We start from the raw sequence: 24,919 nt of genomic DNA on the forward strand, positions 1-24,919 counted from the left end.
CCTGCATGTATGTTTAAATTTGCGATTTTTATCGAAAAAATTGACTGTAATATTGATGTAAATTCTTAACCATATTCACGGTAAAAAATAGATGTCCCTATGTAGGTGCCTTATGCTGCCATCTTACGAAAATTTTTCGTACCAGGGACATATAAAACACTGGCAGAGGGGTATGCTGGATATATTTAAATACCTCTGAACTTAAAGTGTTATCGCATTTTATATTAACAAGTGTTATAAAGTGAAACGTAATTAAATAATGAATATTCATTCCTCCAAAATAACATAAGGTAAATTTACAAAATTCGCAACTAAACCTGGTGAAGCCAAAATGGAAAGCTTGTGGTTTAGGAATGCGAAGATGCAGACTGAAGTGATAAAGCTGAACCACCACCAGAAAAGCAACGAATGACAGGAATATTTCCCCCCCCAAAAAAAGTTTGTGTGACTTTTAATTTAATCGTTTATAGTAAAAACTCCACAACCGACATTTTTTACAAAATGCGTTTTATTTGTGGATTTTGATTGCCAGCATGAATGCGCATCTTTTGATATAAAAACCCTATATCTAGCTTGGCTGTAACATGTAAAAAATTGGACAAGAAATATGCATTTATTGTAAAAACCCCAAAGCTAACATCACAGATGGTGTTTTTCAAATAAACCAGTCTGCTGCACTAGCTGACACCAGTACTGTCGCACACCAGCAGCTGATTCCAGTCCCAGCTGGATCAATGTTTTGTTCTGTCTATTGCTGATTTAGTATTGCCCTTACTATTATTATCTGTTTTGAGTATTTTGTTACAAGATGGTTAGTTCAAGTGATGAAAATGTTACTAATGATAATGAAGTGCGTATGAAAAGAAAAAGGGGTATTAGGAATGATGAAATGTACAAAAGAAACATTATAAAGAAGGCTAAGTTAAAAGAAAAATCTTACACAACCAACAAAGGAACTATTAAACTTGAAGTTCAAATTGGCCCAGATTGCAAGTAAGTGAATGGTACGATTGTTTTTAGAGCTGTAAGAACATGATATAGTGCTAGTCTTTTAACTAATCAAAGAATTGTGTAGACCCAACAATCTTCGTTTACAAAGCTTTCGAAGTTACGACTGTGTGCTATTAGTTTGATCAGGTTAACCATTATTTTTTACTATTTTCCATCTCTGTTAGGCCTAGACCATGAATACATTATTGTGTAGGCTCGTGTTTCATTCTGTTCAGTAGATAGTAAATGTATATGAACTCATATCGAAGTACTATCCATAGTAGAACGTTTTTATTTTCCTATAATTTTATTACTGACTATAACATGTGTACCTTACCACACTGTGCTTGAAAATAAAAGTAACCAAGATGGTCTTCTACAGATGCAACAAAAAATGTTATGCACGAATATCTGAAATGGAAAGAATCACATCATTTTCCAACTTTTGGAATATTGTCTCCAAAATGGACAAGACCTGTATTTGCAAAGCCTCATTACTAAAGAAGAAGTTAAACGTCACACAAAACAAAATGGAGCAATCAACTCAAGCAACCATATTGTTACTTTTAATTATCATGTAAAATTACATAATGATACATTGCAGGTATGTAAACTTGCTTTTTTTAACATTTTTGGTGTGACCCCTGATTGAGTCGGAAGACTGTGCAACTTACTGAAAGCGGGCAAAGGGCCCAAAGACATGAGAGGAACGACTCCAGCTCAACACCCGGAGAAGTGTACAAACTCATTGAGAACCACATTGGAAGCTTTCCTCAGAAATCTTCTCACTACTCGAATAAGGACATAACCTACTTAAGTGCCGAATTAACAATTAAAACAATGCATAGTTTGTTTAAAATCAAACACCCTGAAACTAAAGTTAGTTATTGGTTCTACTATAAGATTTTTAAAGAGAGATTTAACCTACTTTTTGGTAGGCCTCAGATTGACTCATGTATAATGTGTGAAGAAGATTAAAAATCCGTCACTAAATGAGGCAGCAAAACATGATGCACTGAGTTACTGGTACACAAAAGGCGCAGCAAAAAATTTATACCAAACTCAAAGAAATCAGACAGAAATGTGAGGAAGATGATTCAGTAGCAGGTTTGTGCTTTGATTATATGATGAATCTTTCATTACCTAATATACCAATATAAGATATCTTTTACTATTGGTAACTTACTGTTAGTGTTTTTTGTATTACCAATCTCAGAGACAATACCTCCAAAATGTATGTCTACCATGAAGGGAAATGCCGCAAATCAACTAACGAGGTCACTTCTTTCATCAGTAATTACATTCAAAATAAATTAGGTAAACACATTAAAACATTATATTTGTTTAGTGATAATTTCGGTGGACAGAGTAAAAATCATGCACTAGCAAGATTTCTAGATGCTGTAGTTGATATGGGCCTTTTTGAAAAAATTTGGCAGTTTTACCCGATTCATGGTCATTCTTTTCTGCCATGCGATCAGGCATTTGGCACTATTAAAAGAGCTAAGAACAAAATTGAACAAATAACTGAGATTATTGAGAACTCGTCGTCTAAGTTCAAGGTAAAACAAGTCACAGCTAATGATGTGGTTAGCTTCAAAGCTTGGTAGTGAAAATTTTATAAGCTATTTAGCAAGTCTGATTCATCTTATGGCCGTGGTATGTCAAAGAATAAAAAGGTTCAGTTTAAAAATTTCGATGGTGAATGAGTTTTTCCACTCCAATGAACAAAAAGGTAAAGTTCTTTGTAAAGAGTTCACTGACAGCATTTCTGAGAAAAGTATTTGTACTCAAAATTTACCGTTTGAACTGCCAACAGACCTAGCTTATAAAGCTTGAGACTATCAATCAATGTTAAAAAGTGAAAGGATTCTACACGGAACTGTACACATGGCCTACTAGCAACAAAGATAGTAATGACAGTGGAAGCGAAGACTAGAAAAATAATAAGTCCTGATAAGAAAAATGTCTGTTACAGCAGAAAAAAAATTTTAATTTTTTGTGATTTTATACTGTAGTTTTACATAGAATATAAAGTTTGTTCATATTTACTTTTATTCACTCTAATACTTGGAAAAAGGCAATGCTTTGCTTAGTTTCAGTTTGTTTGTTGGAGAAACCCCATAACATCCTAATTAATTTAATTTTTTTTTTTTTTTTTTTGGAGACTATATATATTATAAAACACAACTAATGGTGAATAAACCTCATATTTAGCAACTAATATCACTTGTTAAATACATTTTGACAAATTAAAATAAAATTAATGAAACTAAACAGTTTTTATTGTTTTTTTTTTTCCAGAAGTTTTCTTTATGTCACTTGTGGGGTTTTAGAAATAAATAATTCAATTACAATCAAATGCGTCCAAATAAACCCAGAGTATGTTTTACAGTGACTGATGAAGACTGCGATTTAAATTTAACTAGTGATACTTTTACTCATCAAGTCATCTAAATACCTCACTCAAATAGTTTTAAATTGTATTAATGAATTTAAAAGAAAATTTAAGTGCAATGTTTGAAGCTCTGTATGTGATAATACAAGTAACATGATAAAAAGTCAGAAGTACTTGTATTGTTTTGCTACTCATATTTCGAATCTTTTCTTCTAACTTCACTCAAAAAGTTTAATCATATTTTTAGAAAAATCCCATTTTGCAAATGCCAGTTTAAATTTTGTTCCAAGATGTAAAACGTGGAATTAAATAAAAGAAGGTATTTCTAAATTATTATCAACTGAAACAGTGTTCTGGCAGTGAAAAGTAGGAATATCCAAGAAAGATAAAATTAGAAACAATGTCATTAGAGAATAATTTAAAGAAGGTTGATCATTCCATTACATATTATATAGAAACATGACAATTATTAGAATGGTGTAGACATCTCAAAAGGATGCTGGATAAGAGATTACCTAAAATAATATATGAATGAGTACAATCAGAGAATAAAAATCGTGGAATACCAAAAATAATACGGCAGTAGGGAATTTAATAAAATTAGAGAGAGAGAAGGCCAGAAAAATGCCTGGGAAGACAGAGAAAAATGGAGAAAAGATATTAAGAAGTCATAACATTTCTGAAATATCTTATTGGTTTTAATATTGAGTCAGACCAAAATTTAATGCTTTTCTTTTCTTTACTTTGCTTTAGTTTGTAAGTTTATCATTACAGTACTCTGTAATGTTTAGTAACCATAAATAGATAAATTTGTGGAATGGTGTCTTCAAATACTAACTTGATATGTTGAGAGTATGTTGTTGCATTCCAGATACCAATTCAGTCTTGCTAGTATCATCTGTTCAATGAATTTTGCTAAATGACTAGTGAGAGATACGAGTCAGTAATAAAATTGTTGCTATCCTCTTCATTTTTTCCTGGTTATAGTACAGAGATGAAGACAAGTTTGTTTATTGCATAATAAACGAAAATAACAGAAGCAAGAGATGAAATCAAAGGATGCTTGATCACAGACAAAGACGTATTATTCTTAATATTGTATGTACTTGTGTGTTAGAAGACATAACAATTATTTACAATAATACAAATAAAATTAAATGAACATAATTTATATAGAAAATTCATTAATTCATTTTGCTTATGCAGAGCCCATAATTAGTAACTACCGTTATTTTTTCATGCTTCCATTATCTTCACAATATACTAACTGGTAAACGAATTGTGAAAGTATAATCTGTGGTGAGTTCTACGCATTAAATTCGGTAATGAAAACACTGTTCTTTCAAGAGAATTGTCATGTCATAGAATAACGAACGACTTGTTAAACAGCCAGATACAAAAAAAAGAGAATTATAACTCATTAAGACATACTTGTCTTTGTCAGCTTCAGTTGGGGTCTCATCCTGCTGTTGCTGCTGCTGCTGCTCAGCAAGTTTTGTAGCTGGTTCTGCTAATTCCTTTACCACACAAAAGTCATAATGCTGATAACCTGTAAATTAATTGCGAAAAACATGCATCACACTTTTTATAAAACCAACGTGTTACATAATTTATTATGTAAGACCAGAACGAAAGCTTATTCTTGGATAAAACAATTGCCAATTTCACACACAAGACATAATTTGGGATCACCTTATAAATTACCATTCATATAATAAAATGAGAAGCACGTAGTTCTGAGCACTCATAATGAAGAGCTCAAAGTATTAACATATTACCACTTCATACACTATACATTATCTATCAAGGTTACTGAGGACCTTGTGGGAAGGCTGTCTTCCCCACTTCTTGATTCTTAAGCATTGCCATTCAGGTGCACATCGAAGGAGTTAAGGCTGATTCACAATAAACCGGGAATGGAAACGACAACGAGAACGAGAACGGAAATATTGTTAAAATAAATGTATTTAAATGTGAGCATTCACAATTAACTATTATGAATGCTCACATTTAAATACATTTATTTTAACATTATTTCCGTTCTCGTTGTCGTTTCCGTTCCCGGTTTATTGTGAACCAGCCTTTACTGTACTTCTCTACTAACATAATGAAACACATCAACATGTGTTGTGTTCACTGAATATCTAATCACGTACTAGTAGATTATGCATAGTATCTAGAGTAAACAGATATTTAACTATTTAAATCAACTGCCAGCTGCATTATTAGTTCAGTAGTGCTGCAATACCAAAGTCACAGAAATGTCACAACTGTTGCCATCATCATCATCACCATCGCCATCACCATCACCATCACCACCATCATCATCATCATCATCATCATCATCATCAGGAGAAGAAGAAGAATTTTCTAAATTAATGACGACGCTGTCATGAATCATGTTTAACAAACAGTCTGTGTTCCACATCCCAGTAAAATAGTGTTATAACTCGAAAATTGTGATTTGTAAAGATATCTATTTCCTAGTAAAATACTGCTCTAAAACTATTTTAATAAAGAGGCACCAAAACATTCGATAACCTACTATTTCATTATTATAATTTCATACCTCCAACTAGTAAAACAGCATTGTAAATAATTTACGAAAGTGATCAGATTTTTTTGTATTCGACAGATACTGTAGAAAAAAATGGGTGTATAAGAGTACAGTACATTAGTTATTCATAGATTTCAAAAAAGGCATATGACTCTGTTAAGAGGGAAGTTTTACATAATATTCTGATACTACTACTACTACTACTACTACGATGGCATCACAGCCCAAAGTCGAGCCTTAGCCTCCTCAATTTTCTTCCTCCAACTGTCCCTGTCCTGTGCTAATCTCCTCCAGGCAGATGTTCCGAGATAGTCCTGAGAATCGATCGTTACCGCATCTATCCATCTATTTTTGGGTCTTCCAATTGGTCTTTTACCATGTATTTTCCCTTCTACGATCTTCTTTGGTATTCTGTTCCCTTCCATCCGATAGACATGTCCGGCCCATTCAAGCCTCCTTAATTTGATGAAAGTAACAATATCAAAACTTCTATATAATTTATATAGCTCGTTATTATAACATATTCTCCACTGCATATTTTCTTGCATCGGTCCAAAAATTCTTCTGAGTATTTTGCGTTCAAATATACCTAGTTTACCTTCTGTCTCCTTAGATATTGTCCAAGTTTCGCTTGCATAACAGAGAATATTTCTAATAATTGTTTTGTATATTTTAAGTTTTGCTTCCTTGTGCACACAGTTAGATTTCAATATTGCGTTTAATGCAAAATAGGCCTTATTGGCTGCAGTGATTCGACTCTGTACTTCAATTAATTCGTTACTGTTACTTGTCATTACTGTTCCAAGATATTTAAACTTCTCAGTTTCTTCAAACATGTTGTCAGATTAGGAGGGTTGTATATATTCTGTTTATTTCTTATTTGTGTCATCCGTTTGGTCTTACTTGCATTAATCTGCAACCCGATTTTAGCGGCTCCTTTGTTCCAGGTCTTTATACACTTCTTCTATTGCTGTCAACGTCCGTCCCATAACATCCAAGTCATCTGCGTATCCTACTATTTGAACGCTTTTGTAAACTAAAGTGCTGTTAGGCTCTATACCTGTCTGTGTAATATTCTCATAGAAGTTGGTATTCCGAAGAAACTAGTTCGAGTAATTAAAATGTGTCTCCGTGAAATGTATAGCAGAGTCCGTATAGGCCAGTTTCTGTTGGATGCTTTTCCAATTCACTGCGGGCTAAAGCAAGGAGATGCAGTATCATCTTCACTTTTTAACTTTACTCTACAATATGCCATTAGGAAAGTTCAGGATAACAGACAGGGTGTTTGAGAATAAGATTCTTAGGATAATATTTGGGGCTAAGAGGGATGAAGTTACAGGAGAATGGAGAAAGTTACACAATGCAGAACTGCATGCATTTTATTCTTCACCTGACATAATTAGGAACATTAAATCCAGACGTTTGAGATGGGCAGGGCACATAACACGTATGGGCGAATCCAGAAATGCATATAGAGTGTTAGTTGGGAGGCCAGAGGGAAAAAGACCTTTGGGGAAACCGAGACATAAATGGTAGGATAACATTAAAATGGATTTGAAGGAGGTGGGATATGATTGTAGAGACTGGATTAATATTGCACAGGATAGGGACCAATGGCGGGCTTATGTGAGGGCAGCAATGAACCTGCGGGTTCCTTAAAGGATCTCTAATAATAATGTATAACATTTTCTTGGTATAGGGCCTACAGCAGGATTAAAAAAAAATTACTTCTATCGAAAGTTTATTATGAAGACCATTCATAAGGACCTGACGATCCATTCCAAGATATCTCCACACAGACTAATAAAAGCCATTTGTAAGTAAGTAAGCTATATAAAATACTATCGTACTTGCAGTCTTACCTTTGAAGCTGTTTGCAATGGTAGTAAAAGTATTGGCCGTCTTTTCTGCAAATTGGAGTAGAGAATTTTGGTATAATATAAGAGCATGTGAAAACATATTACATCGTGCTGCAGCTAATAAATCCACCTTCTGAAGGCAATCCAACTTCAGTTGGTCAAATCGAGCCTTACTTCGACGAACTTGGCTTTGAACCTGCAATGTATATTTTATAGTGCATTAACATTGTTTATCACGTTCAAACTGATATTTTTGGTTTACTGAAAAGGAAAGACGAACAAATGTTTTAAAAAGCATTAAGGAAAGAGCAATAAATGTTTTAAAAAACATTATAAAGTGTTAACAGAAGCAGATGTGATAACAGAATACAGATGGATTTAAAGGTATGACTAACTGAAAGTCAAGTTTTATAAAGAGCTTTTAAAAAAATAATGCATAATGTGTTTTATTACAAAGATGAAAAGGTTTCAAGAAAAATGCTCACACATGTCGAATCTTATTTTTTAAAAGGATTTATTTTGTAAATGTAATTCTTTTCTGTAGTTGTTGCATGAGCTATGATGTCACTGAATAAATTTTCAAATTAGAACACGATTCCTTTCACATTTTCTGAAAGTGTGTGTTTGAAATTGTACATTCTGGAAAATCTCACTTATTTAACTGAAGTTGATGTCTCTCCACACAACAAGAAAGAAAGGTAATACAATTTCACACAAATACGTGCATGAGGCAGTTAATTTTACTAACAGTAAACAATAAACAATGAAATTCATTTAATTTATTTTTCAAAATGTCCTCCACTGACAATCTGACAATGACTAAGGTGCAGTACAACATCTTCTATCACAGCTGGTAATATTTCTCTACATTCCATTCTGATTCTGGTCTTCAACTCATTCATGTCCTAGGTTGCATGGCAAAGACCCTACACTTCAGAAAATCTCATAAAAAGAAATCAAGCGGAGACAGATCAGGTGATCTTGCAGGCCATTTGACAAGTCCTATTCTTCCAATCCATCTATTCGGAAACACTTCATTCAGTATTTCTGAATAGTGACAAGTGACTATGTAATGGGGAGAAGTACCATTCTGTTGAAACCAGATTGAATTGTGTGGTATGTCTGGATCTTGAAAATTTGGGTGCAGAATAGCAAGGACTGATATAAGATCACCACGCAAAAACTCCAAATACCGGTCACAGATAAGTGACTTGTCGAAAAAAATAAGAGCTGAAGACTCTGTTGGTTACAATTCCTGCTCAAACATTTACCTTCTAGGGGTATTGTATATGTGATTCTGTTATCCAGTTTGAATTCTTTTCCGCCAATACCTGCAGCTTTGTCTGTTCACCTCTCCATTGAGGGAAAATGTAGCTTCATCACCAAGAACAACATTTGTTACGAAGTTTGGATCTTGGTCACAGAAAATAAGTCATTGCTTCGCAGAACTGCAATCTTCTATCAAAGTCATCTTCCATTAACTCCTGTACGAGTTGAATTTTATAAGGATGGTACTTACTATGATGCAATATTCTCCAAGCAGCTGTTTTCGAAACACCAAAAACGTAGATTCTAAATCATTTAGCGTAGAATATGCGTTCTCATTTACTATTAATAAAATGTCAAGTTCCACTCCTCGTCGGTGGATGGTCTACTAGATCTTCTTATGTCTCTGACATGTCCTTGTTCATTGAATTTAGCTTCTAGTCTACTCACAGCTGAATGAGAAATAGATGTTCAATTTGGATGGGTTTCATTAAAAAGTGTGCACACTTTCTGTTGCGTATGTCTTCTGTCACCAAATCCAATCATCATTAAAATTTCAATTCTCTCATTTTCTGTTAAAACCACCTTTATTTTCAGTTCAATTAAACTGCTTTCCAAACACAATGGTTAACAAATTTATCAACAATTAAAACGTTGTCATAGCAATATACACTTCTTTATAAAACAAATGAAGATGTAGAATGATAAAAACGAGGATGCTCTTTAGAAAATGTGAAAAAAAAAAAAAAAAAAAAAAAAAAAAAAAAAAAAAAAAAAAAAAAAAAATCATGTATTCTAATTTAAAAATTTATTCGATGACATCATAGCTCATGCAACAATGACTACAGAAAAGATTCACATTTACAAAATAATCCTTTTAAGAAATAATTCGATGTGTCTGAGCATTTTTCTTAAAACCTTCCATTTTCTTATATATAAAAGTCAATGTGGGTATGTATGTATGTATGTATGTATATATGTATGTGCTCTAAATAAATCTACACACTTTGACTGATATTTGCCAAAGTTTGCACATTTAACCTTCATAACCAGGAGATACATTAAAATTGGACAGATGGATGTTCAATTATTGAAAACAATAAAAATTAGAAAGAAATATGGTATGTATGATATTAAAATGGCCTATTCTACAGTCAATTGTCGTTTATTGACGTCATCCAATCCCCTCTTTTTCCATTTTAAATGTGGCCATTTTCTTACTGAAATATTAAATAAAATAACATCAAATTAAAATTAAGTAAATGAGGGACGATCTCTTGATTGAATGTGTTATGTGGCATGAATATACAATATAATATAGCATAAAACACAATTTTGTTTAATATTTAAGAATTCAAAATCAAACATAATAGGCAGCAAACACGAAATCATTCATAACACGTAAATTCAACTGCTTTAGTAGGTACATAGCTCTCAGTAGTATAGTGGTAAGGTGGAAGGTGTAGGGGAACCCAGGTTCAAACCTGAGGTCAACTCATTTTTTTTATTAGTTTCGTAATTATTTACATTATTTTAAATACGTTATTCTATTTTAACCCGACATAAAAGGGCACGTAAAATTCAACTGCTTTAGTAGGTACTGTACATAGCTCTCAGTAGCATAGTGGTAAGGTGGAAGGTGTAGGGGAACCCAGGTTCAAACCTGAGGTCAACTCATTTTTTTATTAGTTTGATAATTATTTACATTATGTTAAATATGTTATTTTATTTTAACACGACATAAAGAGGGTTTTACTACATAAATAATATATCTGTAGTATTTTATTTATGCTGACTCTAAGTTACTGTACAATTATGTGAATGTACGTAAGCTCACTAAAATATATGCCTTTCAAAATATTGTTGTTCATGTCCGAATATGTGTTATTACTAAATTATACCTGTATTATCATTTCGTGAATGTACAGTAGTATGTATGTTAATCCTACTGGAAAGAACAATCTCTTAATTTTTAAAATATCCTTCTCTCAAAATATTATTCTTCAAGTCCAAAAACGATTTATTGCGAGATTATACTGTATTCTGTACATAAAATAAAAACGACATAATTAATATACAGTATTATGTATTTGTAAGGCGTCATTTTTCAAGTCATATTTAAGAAACCGGGTATGACATAAGCAGGCGTAAAGGGGTACAAAATTCTCTAATCCTATTATATATATTTTTTATTTACATATTGATTCTTTGATACGACCAATAAAAAGGTAAATTTTAACTCACCATGATACCCCAAAGGGTTCAGACTGGGAATAAGAGAATCCCCTAATTATCGTCAACTGTCTTTAAACATCAAGCGAAAGCACACACAGACAGGAAATTATATTAAATTTGTATCAGCACAGCTTTAGATCAATGTAGAACATTGAGTCTATGGTAAACGGATGTAAAGTGACCGAGGGGATGTTTTTGTGTAGCTAAACTACAATTAAAAACAAAAACAGTAAGGTACATTTTTTCTTTTCGGTGCCTGACCTTCAGCTGTTTTAAATTGTGTTAATCTTGGCAGGCGTTCTGACTAAGAAGGCCATTAATTCATGTAAGTGATGCTATATAAAGATTCACCTTTAGGGACGAGGAAAGCTTAGTAAAGACAGTAATTCGTTTTGGTTTTCTATAGTTGAATTGCCGAGATCTCCTTATGTCAGAAGCAAAAAGGAAAACTCGGGCAACGCCGGATGCTTTTAGCTAGTCTAATTATAAAACACATTATGTGTTCATTTTTAAAAACCCTGTAAATTATTTTGCTACTAAAATGTTTCAATTCAATTGTCTTTCAATGTCCAAACAGTCCGAAACTTACACAAAAGTACTATAAGTGTATTATGTAAATTAATTACTTAAGTATATATTATACCTTTCTAAACCTTTCCAGTTGTTTATATGTATCTGGATCTAATTCTTGTGAAACATTTTTCATCCAACTAAGTGAGGCACGGTATTCTGTGCGAACCTTCTCCATGCCATTGACATTCTGTAATGTATCCTCAATGGCTCGATGTCTGAATGTGTCTACTTCCTAGAAAATACAGAATTATAAACGAACATTAAAGATACACAATATAAGCAATTTTTCACAAGCAATATTAAAGATCAGCCATAGGCATAATTTTCTGTTACATGAGAAACTATGACCTGTGTCATCTTATCGCAATTGCTAAAGTGGTCAGCGGTGAACTGTTAGGAAGGTGCCTGGATAATGCAGAACTCTCGAAAACTTTTATTCGATTTGGACAAATTAATTTGGCAGTTTTAATCATAACCTCTTTATTGTTTTTCCGTCACTGAACTGTTTCAAATCATAGACCAGTTCTCAAGAAATTGCATAACTAGCTAATAATATTCCATCATATTGTCTACATCCATTCTCTTGAATATGGCGTTTGTTATAGTTACTTAGTAGATTTGCACATTCTGGATCTAAAAATAAGTTTAAAAATCATATTTAGTATTCTACACAAATTTTATGTTTATAAATTTCCTTAGAAAGTAGTACATATAAACAACATTTAATTTGTTGTATTTTTTAATCCAGTATGTTTTTTTATGCTATAAAGAATAATGTCGTATAATACATTTATTAGTTTGTATTAGGCAGAGTTTGCTAGTTGCGCATAAAAAAATTAATTTTCTACACAACACGTAAGATATGTGTAAAATATGTAATGTGCTATAAATATAAAAAATGTAATACATTTAAAACTCGCTGTAATACATTAAATAAATAAAGTGTTAATATTGTTAGCTCGAATTCCCAGGCTCCAATGTTGCGGTAATTCAAACGTGTTCTTCATTTTAGTGTTACATCTTCTATCCTTTGAAATGATATGCCAACACCACATAGTGTTTCCAAGTGTTGCTTAGCTACTCACCACGCTGATACAGATTCCAGAGTTCACTAGTCATCAAAGCTGCCAATGATTTTCATCATGTGCATTTTGTCATTGTGTTTTCCACAGTTCCCACCAGATCTCGTCTTTATTTTCTGGAGAAATTCTTATATCATTGTTGTAATGGACAGTGTCTTTGTGCATATTGCTGACTACCTTATTCTGCTCACAGAGGCCAACATTAAAAGAGAAAACACAAATTCTGTCCTTTTAGAACTCTCTAGGAGCACTTTGACTTTCACTACACACTTCTAGATTGTTCGTGATCATATTGTGATCTGATAGTCTAGTCTTATAATTATTCACATTACATATGCAGTGTTTTAAGAAAAAAAGGATCTAATAAATTATCAGTCATAAAATTACTACAAGGGCTGATTCATAAGTTATGGCAACTATAATTTTTTGTGTCGAAAATGCTTCAATGCAGAACATTTATTTAGGGGTTGGGGGGGGGGGAACTGTTCTATAAACAAACATGTTTTTTTAGTTTTAAACTGATTTAAACAGCGCCATGAAATAGTGTATTTTTAAAATATGTTGTTGTCATTGTCAACTAATGCTGAGTTCTTGGCAATAAAACCATTAACTTGCTTGCTCTCCAATATTTCTCACACACAGTGGGTTTAGAGGAAAGGGCTGGACATACGATTCTGATCCATTTCTTTCTGAAGACTACACAATGGACAAAGTGCTGAAGAAAAAATTCCAATTTGTTCAAATGTTTTGACAAATAGTTATACCCTGCGATTAATAGAAAGGATGTAACTGCACTTTTCCTTGGATACTCAGGAATTATATTTTGTACATTGAGACTATTCCATCGTTTATTATTTGAAATTTCGTGGAAATCGTTGATATTTCGAGTTGATTAATCTCTTAACTGTTGAAAATGATAAAGTTGACTTTTTTTTTTAAATACTATACATGTTTTATACATAGGGTTGCCAGATGGTATTGTAAAAATGAGTGAAATTCCAGATTTTTTAGACATTTTAAATTTATCGCACTGTTTATTAAATTAAATAAGGTTATTTATTCATAACATTAATATCCTATAACAAAACCTGCTTTAGATAGTAGGCCTACATGCAGATATCAGCATTCAGATTGTTTGCACTGTACCTACAAAAATTCCTTATTAATAATAATGTTTGTTTGGAAAAAAGTTACATTTTGTTTTAAACATGCCAATCCTGTATGTTTGAAAGTGTAAGACATGCTCTTTAGCTGGCACCACAATGGGTATGGATACAGGAATCTTTAGTAGGGTAAAAGGACAAAAATATTTTGAAATCATCATTTTATTCTTGTACAACCTGTTGACATCATTACCATTTAATACGAGAAAAATTCGTACCGGCACCGGGAATCGAACCCAAGACCTCTCAGCTCTGCGCGCTCTTTCCAACTGAGCTATGCTGGGACACGATCCATGGTGCCGGCCGAACCCCTCTCGTAATGTTTTTACGGCCTTACTACCTGCATTTGAGACGATACATTAAGTATGAGGTCTCGCCCACCTCATTGAATATTACACGACTACTATGAAGTAGCCAATGTGTATTATTATAATTTAATACGAGAAAAATTCGTACCGGCACCGGGAATCGAACCCAGGACCTCTCAGCTCTGCGCGCTGAGCGCTCTTTCCAACTGAGCTATGCCGGGACACGAATTTTTCTCGTATTAAATGGTAATAATACACATTGGCTACTTCATAGTAGACGTGTAATATTCAATGAGGTGGGCGAGACCTCATACTTAATGAATATTGATGTATTAACTGTTAACAGTTGCTACTAACTGTTGTTGAATATGGCCACAAAGTCATATATATATATATGCGCTCCTGCATACACATGACGTGTATCGTCTCAAATGCAGGCAGTAAGGCCGTAAAAACATTACAAGCACCACCTACATTTAAACATTTGTTGTATCTGTTCACTAGCTTTAGAATTCCCGTGTTATACTCCTCTGCTGCCAGTACATTAAGTCAGGTGTTCACTGTCTTCTTCAACTCTTCATCGCTTCCAAAACGCGTACCACCCAGAAAGTCTTTCAGCTTAGTGAAAAGGTGAAAATCGCCAGGAGCAAGGTCTGAACTATAGGGCGGATGATCAAAGATTTCCCAACCGAATTGATCCAGCAATTCTCGAGTTGAAGCAGCAGTGTGCAGGCGGGCGTTGTCGTGAAGAAGCACAACTCCTCTCGAAAGCATTCTTCGCCTCTTGTTTTGGATGGCTCGCCGCAGTTTTCGTAAAGTCTCACAATAACGATTTGCATTGATCGTAGTGCCTTTTGGCATGAAATCCAGCAAAAGAACACCTTTGCGATCCCAAAAGACAGTAGCCATGACTTTTTGTGTTGAGAGAGTTTGTTTGAATTTTCTCGGTTTCTTGGGTGATGAGGGATGATGCCACTGACGTGATTGGCACTTGGTCTCTGGGGTGTTGTGAGACACCCAGGTCTCATCACCAGTCACAATTTGATCAAGAAAGGCGTCTCCATCTGTGTGATATCGCATCAAGAATGTCAATGCTGAGGCCATTCTCTGAGTTTTGTGTTGGTCACTCAGTTGCCATACCCATCGTGCACAGATTTTGTGGTAGCCAAGATGTTGCGACACAATTTCACCAAGCAAAGAACGAGAAATGTCAGGAAAGGCAATATGCAATTCGTCAAGTGATGTGCGCCTGTCTTGCAAGATTCTGTCGTTCACTTTAGTCTTCAGGTCTTCTGTGATGAGTGATGGGCGTCCGGGTCGAGTTTCATTGTGGACATTTGTTCGCCCATTGTTGAACATTTCGCACCATTTTCTCACATTTCTTTCATTCATTACAGTATCACCATACACTTCTTTCAATTGCCGGTAAATTTCTGCAGGTTTCAAATGTCGGGCATTCAAAAATCGAATCACACTCCTCACCTCACAGTCATTTTGAAGTAATACAAAATGCACAATGGCGACTTGTTGCAACCAGTACTCACAACATTATGAGAACACATGTTAAGGAAGCCAGTTGACCTTCAAACAAGGAAGGGGAGTCAGCTGCGCGGCGGGTATGCGTGAACAGTCGTTATTTTCTGGATCCCCCTCGTATATTAACTTCTTGAGTAATAGCTGAATGGAAAAGTATACATGTGTACCCGGGTACTAGCAAAATACTAATGAACTGTGAGATAAAGTTCAAACTGTGAGGTAAAGTCTTTATCTCACTAGTGGAATAAAGTAATGTTGAATAAAAGCCTACTTTATAAAGGCAAAAGTACTTTGTAAAGGCATGTTTTTCGTTATGGTCATGGATAAAGAGTCTTTATTGCTAGTGAAAATCGTTCACAACATGCCACATTATTGTACTAGTGCCATAAAATATCACCATGGCAACTAAAACATAATGACTTCTATTATGACGGCGTAACTTGTGCCATAAAGCTAATATGAAACAATTTGCTGTGCAATGGTATTTAATACATCACTGTTGTCATAGCAACCTCTTTCTTCATAGATCATAACATCAAACTACCCATCATCACAAATTTAATGTGTTATTTCTTTACTGTCTTACAATGCACTACTTGTACAAAAAGATAGCACATGAAACACGTTTATAATGTTATACAGTTATTGCACTTGCCAAAATTAGGAAAACGAGCAAATGTAATAAGCAGGGAACGGATTTATATGGACTAAAAATATATGAAATATGTAAATATATATGTAGTTATTTTTACCAAAATATGGAATTAAATATGGATTTTTACCAAAATATGGAATTAAATATGGACTTAAAATTATAAAAAAATGACTATGTACGTTAAATATTGGTACATTTTAATCACACTAAACAAAAAATATAATGGACGTACCTTATCTTCCAATGTAGTTTCAACAAAACACAATTTTTATTGTCTGTTACCATAACAATAGGTTACAAACATTTCTTTCAAGTGCTGAAAAGTGAATCTTCTTCAATTGTCTCTGAGGATAGATTTATACTGACTAAAAGAGCGTTCGACGTCACAAGAAGTAACTGGTACATAATTCAATTTCACAATGTCTGCTGGGGATAAGTCCAAGTTAATCTTCACTGTTGATTCACCACTCATCACAGCAACAACCTTTTGTAGTTCTTCATATCCAGGGTTTTTTGAAAGTACAGTGTCCACCTTAGCTCTTACTGCATCTGCAACTTTACCTCTACCACGATTCAGTTGTTCCACAGTACTATTTATAATTTCAAAACTTTCAGATAGTGAAAGGTGCCTATTTTGGAGACTTTTGAGCGTTTTTATGATGCATGAAAATGTATGCTGAATGTGAGCTAAGTCATTCTTCACACTTATGTCACAGGTAACTGTTTTCGCAGTATCAATTGAGACTGCATCTTCAGAGTCCAATGCAAGGAGAACATTGTTAATAGAGTCTATATGTTCGGCATAATATTCAACTGCTTCTAGCCATGTACCCCATCTAGTTAAAATTGGCTTTGGTGGCAATGGAATTTCAGGGTACATTTCTTTCAACACGTTAACTCTACTGGGAGCTTTGAGAAATACTTTTTTCACTGATGAAATCAACAAATCTACTTTAGGGAAATTGTCTCTGACCACTTCTGCCACACGATGAAATGCATGCGCCACACAAGTAAAATGAGTCAATTTAGGATATACAACAGATAATGCTTGTCCAGCTTTGACCATATAAGGGGCAGCATCGCTAATAAAGAATAACACATTATCGTACATAATACCCTTTGGCCACAGGATACCCATAGCTTCGTTGAACAGTTTAACTATAGTTTTGTTATTGCACTTTTCTAGAACATCACAATGTAAAAGAATTCGTTCAGAATATTGTTCACTTAACAAACCGATAACTACATTACCAACAAGTCTACCTTCTTTGTCGGGAGTCTCATCAATGGAAACCCAAATTGAACTATCTTTAATTTCATCTCTTATCTTCTGTATTGTCTCATCGTAGATGGATGGAGCATACGTCTTCCTAAGTGTTGACTCATCCGGGATTGTATGTTGAGTATATTTTTCAAGGAATTCCCTGAAGACCTTATTCTTTAGTTTGTAGAGAGGAATATCAGCAGAGATGAGAGAACGGCACAGGTCGATGTTAAACTCAGATCTTACATTCGATGTTGTTGGTTGTGTTAAAAACAATTGTCTCTGCTTGGAATTTAGTTGTTTGTTGGCCTGATGTTTACTAGTTGTAATGTGTTGTTGCACCAGGAACTTTTGTGTAGATGATACTGCACACTGACACAAATTACAAAATAATATTTTATTGTCAGTTGATAAACCATCTTCTTTAAATTCTGAAATGTAACTTGTTAGTTTTGATTTTAAATTGACTGAATGACGTACTTTTGGCATATTTACCGTCTTTATAGTATGATTTACAAAACTGAACCTATGTGTACTCTGACTGGCATTTAACTGTTGAGCTGCACAACTGAAGTCTGTTAAAAATTTTAAATTAAATTAATACAGTTTTGTAACTTACTTTCCCATTGTTGATAGGACTGCTAATTTTCAAATAACTCTGATGTTAAAGGGATTACTGAACATGTGTTTAAATCTCTATTGTTGAAATGTATTTTTAAAAGTTAATGGAATTTTGTTTTGTTTTATTGTTAAACCTAATATAATATGGACTGTTTTATATGAAATATGGAAAATATATGGAAATTAACGAAAATATGTACTAAACTCTAAAATATGGAAAAATATGGAAAATAAAAGTAGGATTTTTCAACCCTACACATTGTGAAACATAAAGATAATGCAAAATATAAATTATATTAGCTTTATAAGTAAATATGTATTTACATATAAATCCTTTCCCTGGTAATAAGTATAGCATTATAAACTTGTTTCATAATATACTATTGTCTTTGGAAAGGAGAATTTTAGCATGGGTAAACTGACTTTAGATTGGACACTGCTATCTAAATAAGCACCTACATATACTGGGTCTTAGTGATGACCCAACTTCTAGGAAATATAGGATGGAGGTTGAGTCATCACCTCGCTTTCGCTGTATTGCCCAGGTTTAAGCCAAACCAGGCATGTTATCTCGGGAAACACATGTTGTCCCACAAGAAATTAAACCTAGTAGCATCGCAAGGGTGGTATCAAATTGTGGTCTTCTGCATTGATTTCCAGCTAATAAGGTGCATAATCTGCCATATGTGTCTTTAGGTTGAACTCACACGGACCACAGCACAACCACACCACACAATAAAACGGTGGTTCACTTGTGGGTGGTGAGGAATTAGTATGAAAACACATGTTATTAATTCACACAGACCATTAACTGAAGTCAGTGTCGGTGTCTGTCACAATGAGTGGATGGTATCATCCACAAAATTGTTGCTGATGGTGGTTTAGTGCAACTCAAACAGTGCAACGTGCCAACCACTCACCACCAACACTCACCATGCCCAATGTGCGCCTGTATATAGGTATGCAATGATTGTCCAAGTCCGACAGATGGCATTCATGAATTCGATGCTAAAGTGATTCATCCTACCACAGCCCCTGATAGGACCAGGTCCCATTTTGCGGACTAGTAGCTGATAAGCCCCAGATGCCCGGAGCCCCAAGCCCTTTCTGAATCAGTTTCGGAAACCCGTACTATACCTAAGACTTCATCCTAAGCTATTCAAGAAGACTGGAGCTGTATTGAAAATCTGCTAGATCGTATTAGCCTCTATGAAGGCTTAAAATTTTACCATATCATTATTTTTGTTTATATTAATTTTGAATACTAAAATAAATCTTTAATTTTGTTTTTGCCAGAACATTTTTATGAATGAAATTAATCTGTGGAAAAAGGACACAACACATTTTTTATTGTCATTTTTCTTGAAGTTGTTTGAATATAAACAAGATAGTTTATTTTCCAATAAAAGCACAAAAAATATAACATAAAAATAAACATCTTTAATAACCAAATGAAATTACAAATAGAATATAATTCTTTCAAATAATTTATCTCAAAACGCCATTTGGACTATGTGCCCTTTCCCATATTCCACCTCAATTATTTTACTTCTTATAGTGAGTGCGATATGTCCCTCAGGTGATATACCTTTACTTCTTGTTGTGCCGTTTCACATTATAGGCCTATTCTTCTTTAACTCAATAAATAATCAAAGGCATTTTTGCTCATTTTAAAGTAGGTTAGGCCCGTAACACACTTGCAGAGTTTTCGCCAGCGAGAAATGTGTTGCGAGAAAATTAAAAAATTGATAACATGGATTCAAATGGACGTCCACACACTAGAAGAGATTCTTGCTCAAGGCAAAAACTTCGCGCGAGTTCCTCGCTGGAATCAGTAGCTCAGCGAATTTTCTTGACACATTTATCAAAGATGTTTGACATTTATACTCTTTATGACGATTGAATGTATAAAAAGATATCACAGGTGGCGATGAATTGTAGGCCTATTGTTTTTATTTGAAAATGAGGAAAGATGGCTGATAATTGCAGTCAGAAACTTATCAAACTTGTACGATGTCACCCGTAGGCCTATTTATATGATACATGGGATGAAAACTATAAAAACACGAAACTTAAAGAAGAAATCTGGAGACAAATATCAGATTATCTGAAAATAAATAGGGCTATATTTTATTTTGATGAGATTTAATAGTATTGATTAAAGATTTGAAATACCGTATTGGCCCGAATATAAGCCGCACTTTTTATTCAAATTTCAAACTCGAAAAGTTGGGGTGCGGCTTATTTGCGCGGCCGATAAATTTAAACTTGAAATGTGGCGCATGTTGCTACCGGTAATTTTATCATTTTGAAATGGAGCAACAATGCCACGCGCTCGTGTTTGAAATTGTCAGCAGTCTTATGGTATATGACGCAACAATGTACCAGTCTTCATATTACAGTGATCATACTCTTTTGTATGATAGGACAGATTAAAACAGTTTGTACGTAGCTACGGGTTAAGCCATGAGCGTAAACGTAGAAAGAAAAGCTTCAACAAGCTTGGGAATTCGGCGCAGTTATGACGCTAGTTTCAAACTTGCAATTATTCGTCATGCTAGGAGTACGTCTAATAGAGAAGCCGGCAAAAAGTTTAGTGTGGATGAGTCTAATGTGCGGCGCTGGATCGCCTCGGAGGATAAACTGAAAAATGCCAATACAACCAGAAAATCTTTCAGAGGACCCAAGGCTGGGAAATACTCTGAACTAGAACGTAGGGTCCTTTCCTTTGTACAAGACAAAAGGAAAGAAGGGATGCCTATCTCTCGACAAGTAATCCAGGTAAAATCGTTGGAAATAGCGAAGACCCTAAACATTCCACAGACAGAATTCCATGGGAGTATAGGTTGGTGCCGCAGGTTTATGCGTAGAAGTGGCCTTGTTCTCCGACGAAGCACTTCATTAGCACAGAGACTGCCAGAGGATTTTACTGAGAAACTCATCAACTTCCAGAGGCACGTCATTGAATTGCGTCAGCGCCACTCTTACCCATTACACCAGATCGGCAATGCTGACGAGACGCCCGTATTTTGGGACATGCCGAGCAATATGACAGTTGACAATAAAGGGGCGAAAAACATATCATTGAGAACAACTGGAAATGAAAAACAAAGAATCACTGTGATGCTGGCGGTTACGGCAGATGGAGGAAAACTGCCTCCGTACGTTATTCTGAAGCGTAAAACTATGCCCAAGGAGAATTTACCTAAGGGATTAGTGATTCGTTGCCAAGAGAAACGATGGATGACAACCGAACTAATGATGGACTGACTAGCTATGGTTTGGAATCGCAGACCAGGTGCGCTGCTCTGTAAGAGGGCTATGTTAGTATTGGATGCCTTTAAAGGTCACCTCACACCCGAAGTAAAGAAGAAAATTACTGCATTGAAGACAGACCTAGTCGTCATACCTGGAGGTATGACATCAAAATTGCAGGTGCTTGATGTCGTCGTGAACAAGCCTTTTAAAGACCATCTCCGAAAACAGTATTCGGATTGGCTTCTAGAAGGGGGTCATGCATTCACTCCATGTGGGAAGATCAAGAAGCCATCTGTCAGCCTTATGTGTGAGTGGATTCTCTCTTCATGGCACACAATATCACCAGATTCAATCATCAAAGGCTTCAAGAAATGCTGCGTGTCTAATGCTCTGGATGGCAGTAAGGACGACGTACTTTGGGCGGAGAGTGATGAACAAAGTGACAGTGATGAAACAAATACCGGTACCGGTAGTAGTGAAGTCAGCAGTGACATTGGAGAAGACGGTGATTAGTTGTACCGGTATTTTTGGTGATTTACCCACGTAATACCGTAATTGAAGAAAAAGTGTTTAAATAGTGTAAACAGTTTTGTAACTGGATAATGTGACAGGTAAATTTCACTGCATTCAATTTTCCTTTTTTTCTCATTCTGCACTCAATTTTTCTTCTTTTTTTTCTCCGTTCCCCCTAAAATTAAGGGTGCGGCTTACACTCGGACCAATACGGTAATGTATCTATATGTCTTAACAGTTTACATAATTTTAATCACAACATAGCAAAGAATCCTCTATCATATCATGAATGGCAAAAAACCATTCAACCTGAAATAACGCCTAAATGTATCATAATTCAAATCGAAACCAGTGTCCAAAACTCGCCCTTATTTTCGTAAGATACAATGTGATTTTCAGATATTTCTGGCTTTAATTTTAGACCTACTTTTTCTTTTCATTAATAAAATATGTTCATGTAACTCCATTTCCTCATCACCTGAATACTCAGATTGAACATAGCGTTTGTACGTTATTTGTAAAGTACGACAATATACTTACAGGTTATATATTTAAGTACGACAATATATGTAAATACATAACCTATAATATTTCCCCCGAGTCATTACTATAATCAGAAAAATGCTTTCTGCATGAAGGCAGAGCATAGATGATCATAGCGAGATGTGATCTGTGATAGCGAGAACTCGCCAAGTGTGTGGAGGAGGCTCTTCGCCTCTTTTTCGCAACACATTTCTCGCTAGCGAAAACTCTTCAAGTGTGTTACGGGCCTTAATTGAAAAAATTTGTCATCGTACATTCTCCAGAAATGATACAGCAAGAGAAACTGGCTCATATTTGGTTTTCTGTAATAGGTAGGGTGAACCAAAAAAAATTCTGCTCTGACGACAATGTTGCGCACAGCCATCTTTGACATAATAAAAATTATAACAGTGCTTCTCTTTGAAACCCATTTTGGTACTAAGCTTATAGTGTGGTTGTCTGTGGTCGATATGGATTCAAGCAACAACTAAAAAGTGGTCTGTGTGTGGTTGGTTCCGCCGACAGCACAACCATACAAAACTGCAAAATAATCGCAAAGATGTGGTCCGTGAGAGTTCAGCCTAAATGCTAAAATAGTCGTATACACTCTTATTGAAGAAGAAGAAGAAGAAGAAGAAGAAGAAGAGGAGGAGGACATCAATGTAGATTATTTGGCTTCACATGTACAACCTGTTTCGACATCCACTTAAAAAAAATGACAAAAGTAACATTTAGAACTTTGTTGTTCACTTTGCACTCCAAATTTATGGACTGTAAGAATCCTGTTCTTGACAGAGAGAGCAAAGCGAAATTTGTGGGCCATTTCTTGCTCACATTGAATTTTGATGCTGAACAACCTGTGCAATTGAAGCTAGTCTTAAATAAAATAGAACTGCCACTCCACATACCTGATAAAGACGAAGAAGAGGCACTCTCAAGGTCAGTCGCTGCTGTCCAGAATATGATAAAGATTTCCCCACTGCTGTCATCATCTTCCCTGCTCGAGTTTTATCACTCTTTCCAGATTCCTTCAAGAATCTTCCCATCGAATTTTCCTCTTGTGCAAGATCTAAACAGAGGAAAAAATGCATACAGACCGCCACAAGTTCAACACAACACTGTTATTCCACCTTTAAAAAGTACCTAATCTTGAAAATCTTGAAATTAACACTTTCTGGATATTTCGAACACAAAGTGTAAAATAATACAATTGCCACTGGACAACAAGTTACCTTTCAAAAAGTGTTTTTACATTTAATATCTGCATTTTCAAATATATGAATGTGAAAGATTGTTGTCAAAGTTTCTCTATAAAAAAAAACACATTCGTCATAACTACTTTGAAAGTACACTATCTGTTGAAGGAATGTACAACAGAAAACAGTTCACGTCCATACTGTTCATTTTACTTCAGGGACTGAGTTAAAGTTTCATCATTTCTTGTAAATCTAAAGCAATTAAATAATTAAATTGGAATATTTAATGACAAATCAGTAATTTATTGATTGTACTTTCTCATATTGAATGTACTGATAATTATAATGCTGCAAGTAAAGAATTCTAAAATTTTCACGGGAATACAAGTTTTCTACATCTCTAGACCCAAAAGCAAACCTCCTACATTAATTATAATTAATAAATTCATTCATTCATTCACAATTTCCTACCCAAAAGCAAGTCTTTCACTGCAAACTCAGCATTGATACTCATTGATTTGTTCCTATACTTGAAAATAAAACAAGTTCAAAGGATAGACAACCACTGATCTCACCGAACAGATCTCTTCATGATGACAAACAAATAGCAAATGAATTTAACAAATATTACACGAAGCACAAACCCTTTCCAAAACAACAAAAACAAAAAGAAAAACTTACTAAATGTCAAATGAAACAACATAAAAATGCATGAAAGAACGCCCAAATGTTTTATGGCAGAATTTAATATACATGAATTAAATCAAGCAATCTCTTCATTAAAAATACAAAACAACTAGGTTCTGATAAAATGTTGGCCATATTTCTGAAACATTTAGGACCATATGCTAAGAAAGCCTGTCTCAAACTTTTTAATCAGATATGGAAATTAATATCTTTACAACTTAGACGAAAGCAATAAT

The 24,919-nt window shown here is 34.5% G+C and overlaps 1 protein-coding gene across 2 annotated transcripts in view; it reads right to left on the bottom strand.

Annotated features, from left to right (window-relative positions):
* ICA69 (islet cell autoantigen 1-like protein) overlaps positions 1–24,919 on the bottom strand; it is a 58,903-nt gene that overhangs the window by 23,414 nt on the left and 10,570 nt on the right. For both annotated transcript variants that reach the window (XM_069841403.1, XM_069841404.1), the window contains 4 exons: positions 23,709–23,869; positions 11,949–12,110; positions 7,808–8,000; positions 4,820–4,937 (listed from right to left, as the gene is read on the bottom strand). In XM_069841403.1, the coding sequence (XP_069697504.1) occupies positions 4,820–4,937; positions 7,808–8,000; positions 11,949–12,110; positions 23,709–23,869 (634 nt within the window). The remainder of the gene's footprint in view (positions 1–4,819; positions 4,938–7,807; positions 8,001–11,948; positions 12,111–23,708; positions 23,870–24,919) is intronic.

Source organism: Periplaneta americana, chromosome 12 (genome assembly GCF_040183065.1).
Source record: "Periplaneta americana isolate PAMFEO1 chromosome 12, P.americana_PAMFEO1_priV1, whole genome shotgun sequence".
Lineage (NCBI taxonomy): Eukaryota > Metazoa > Arthropoda > Insecta > Blattodea > Blattidae > Periplaneta > Periplaneta americana.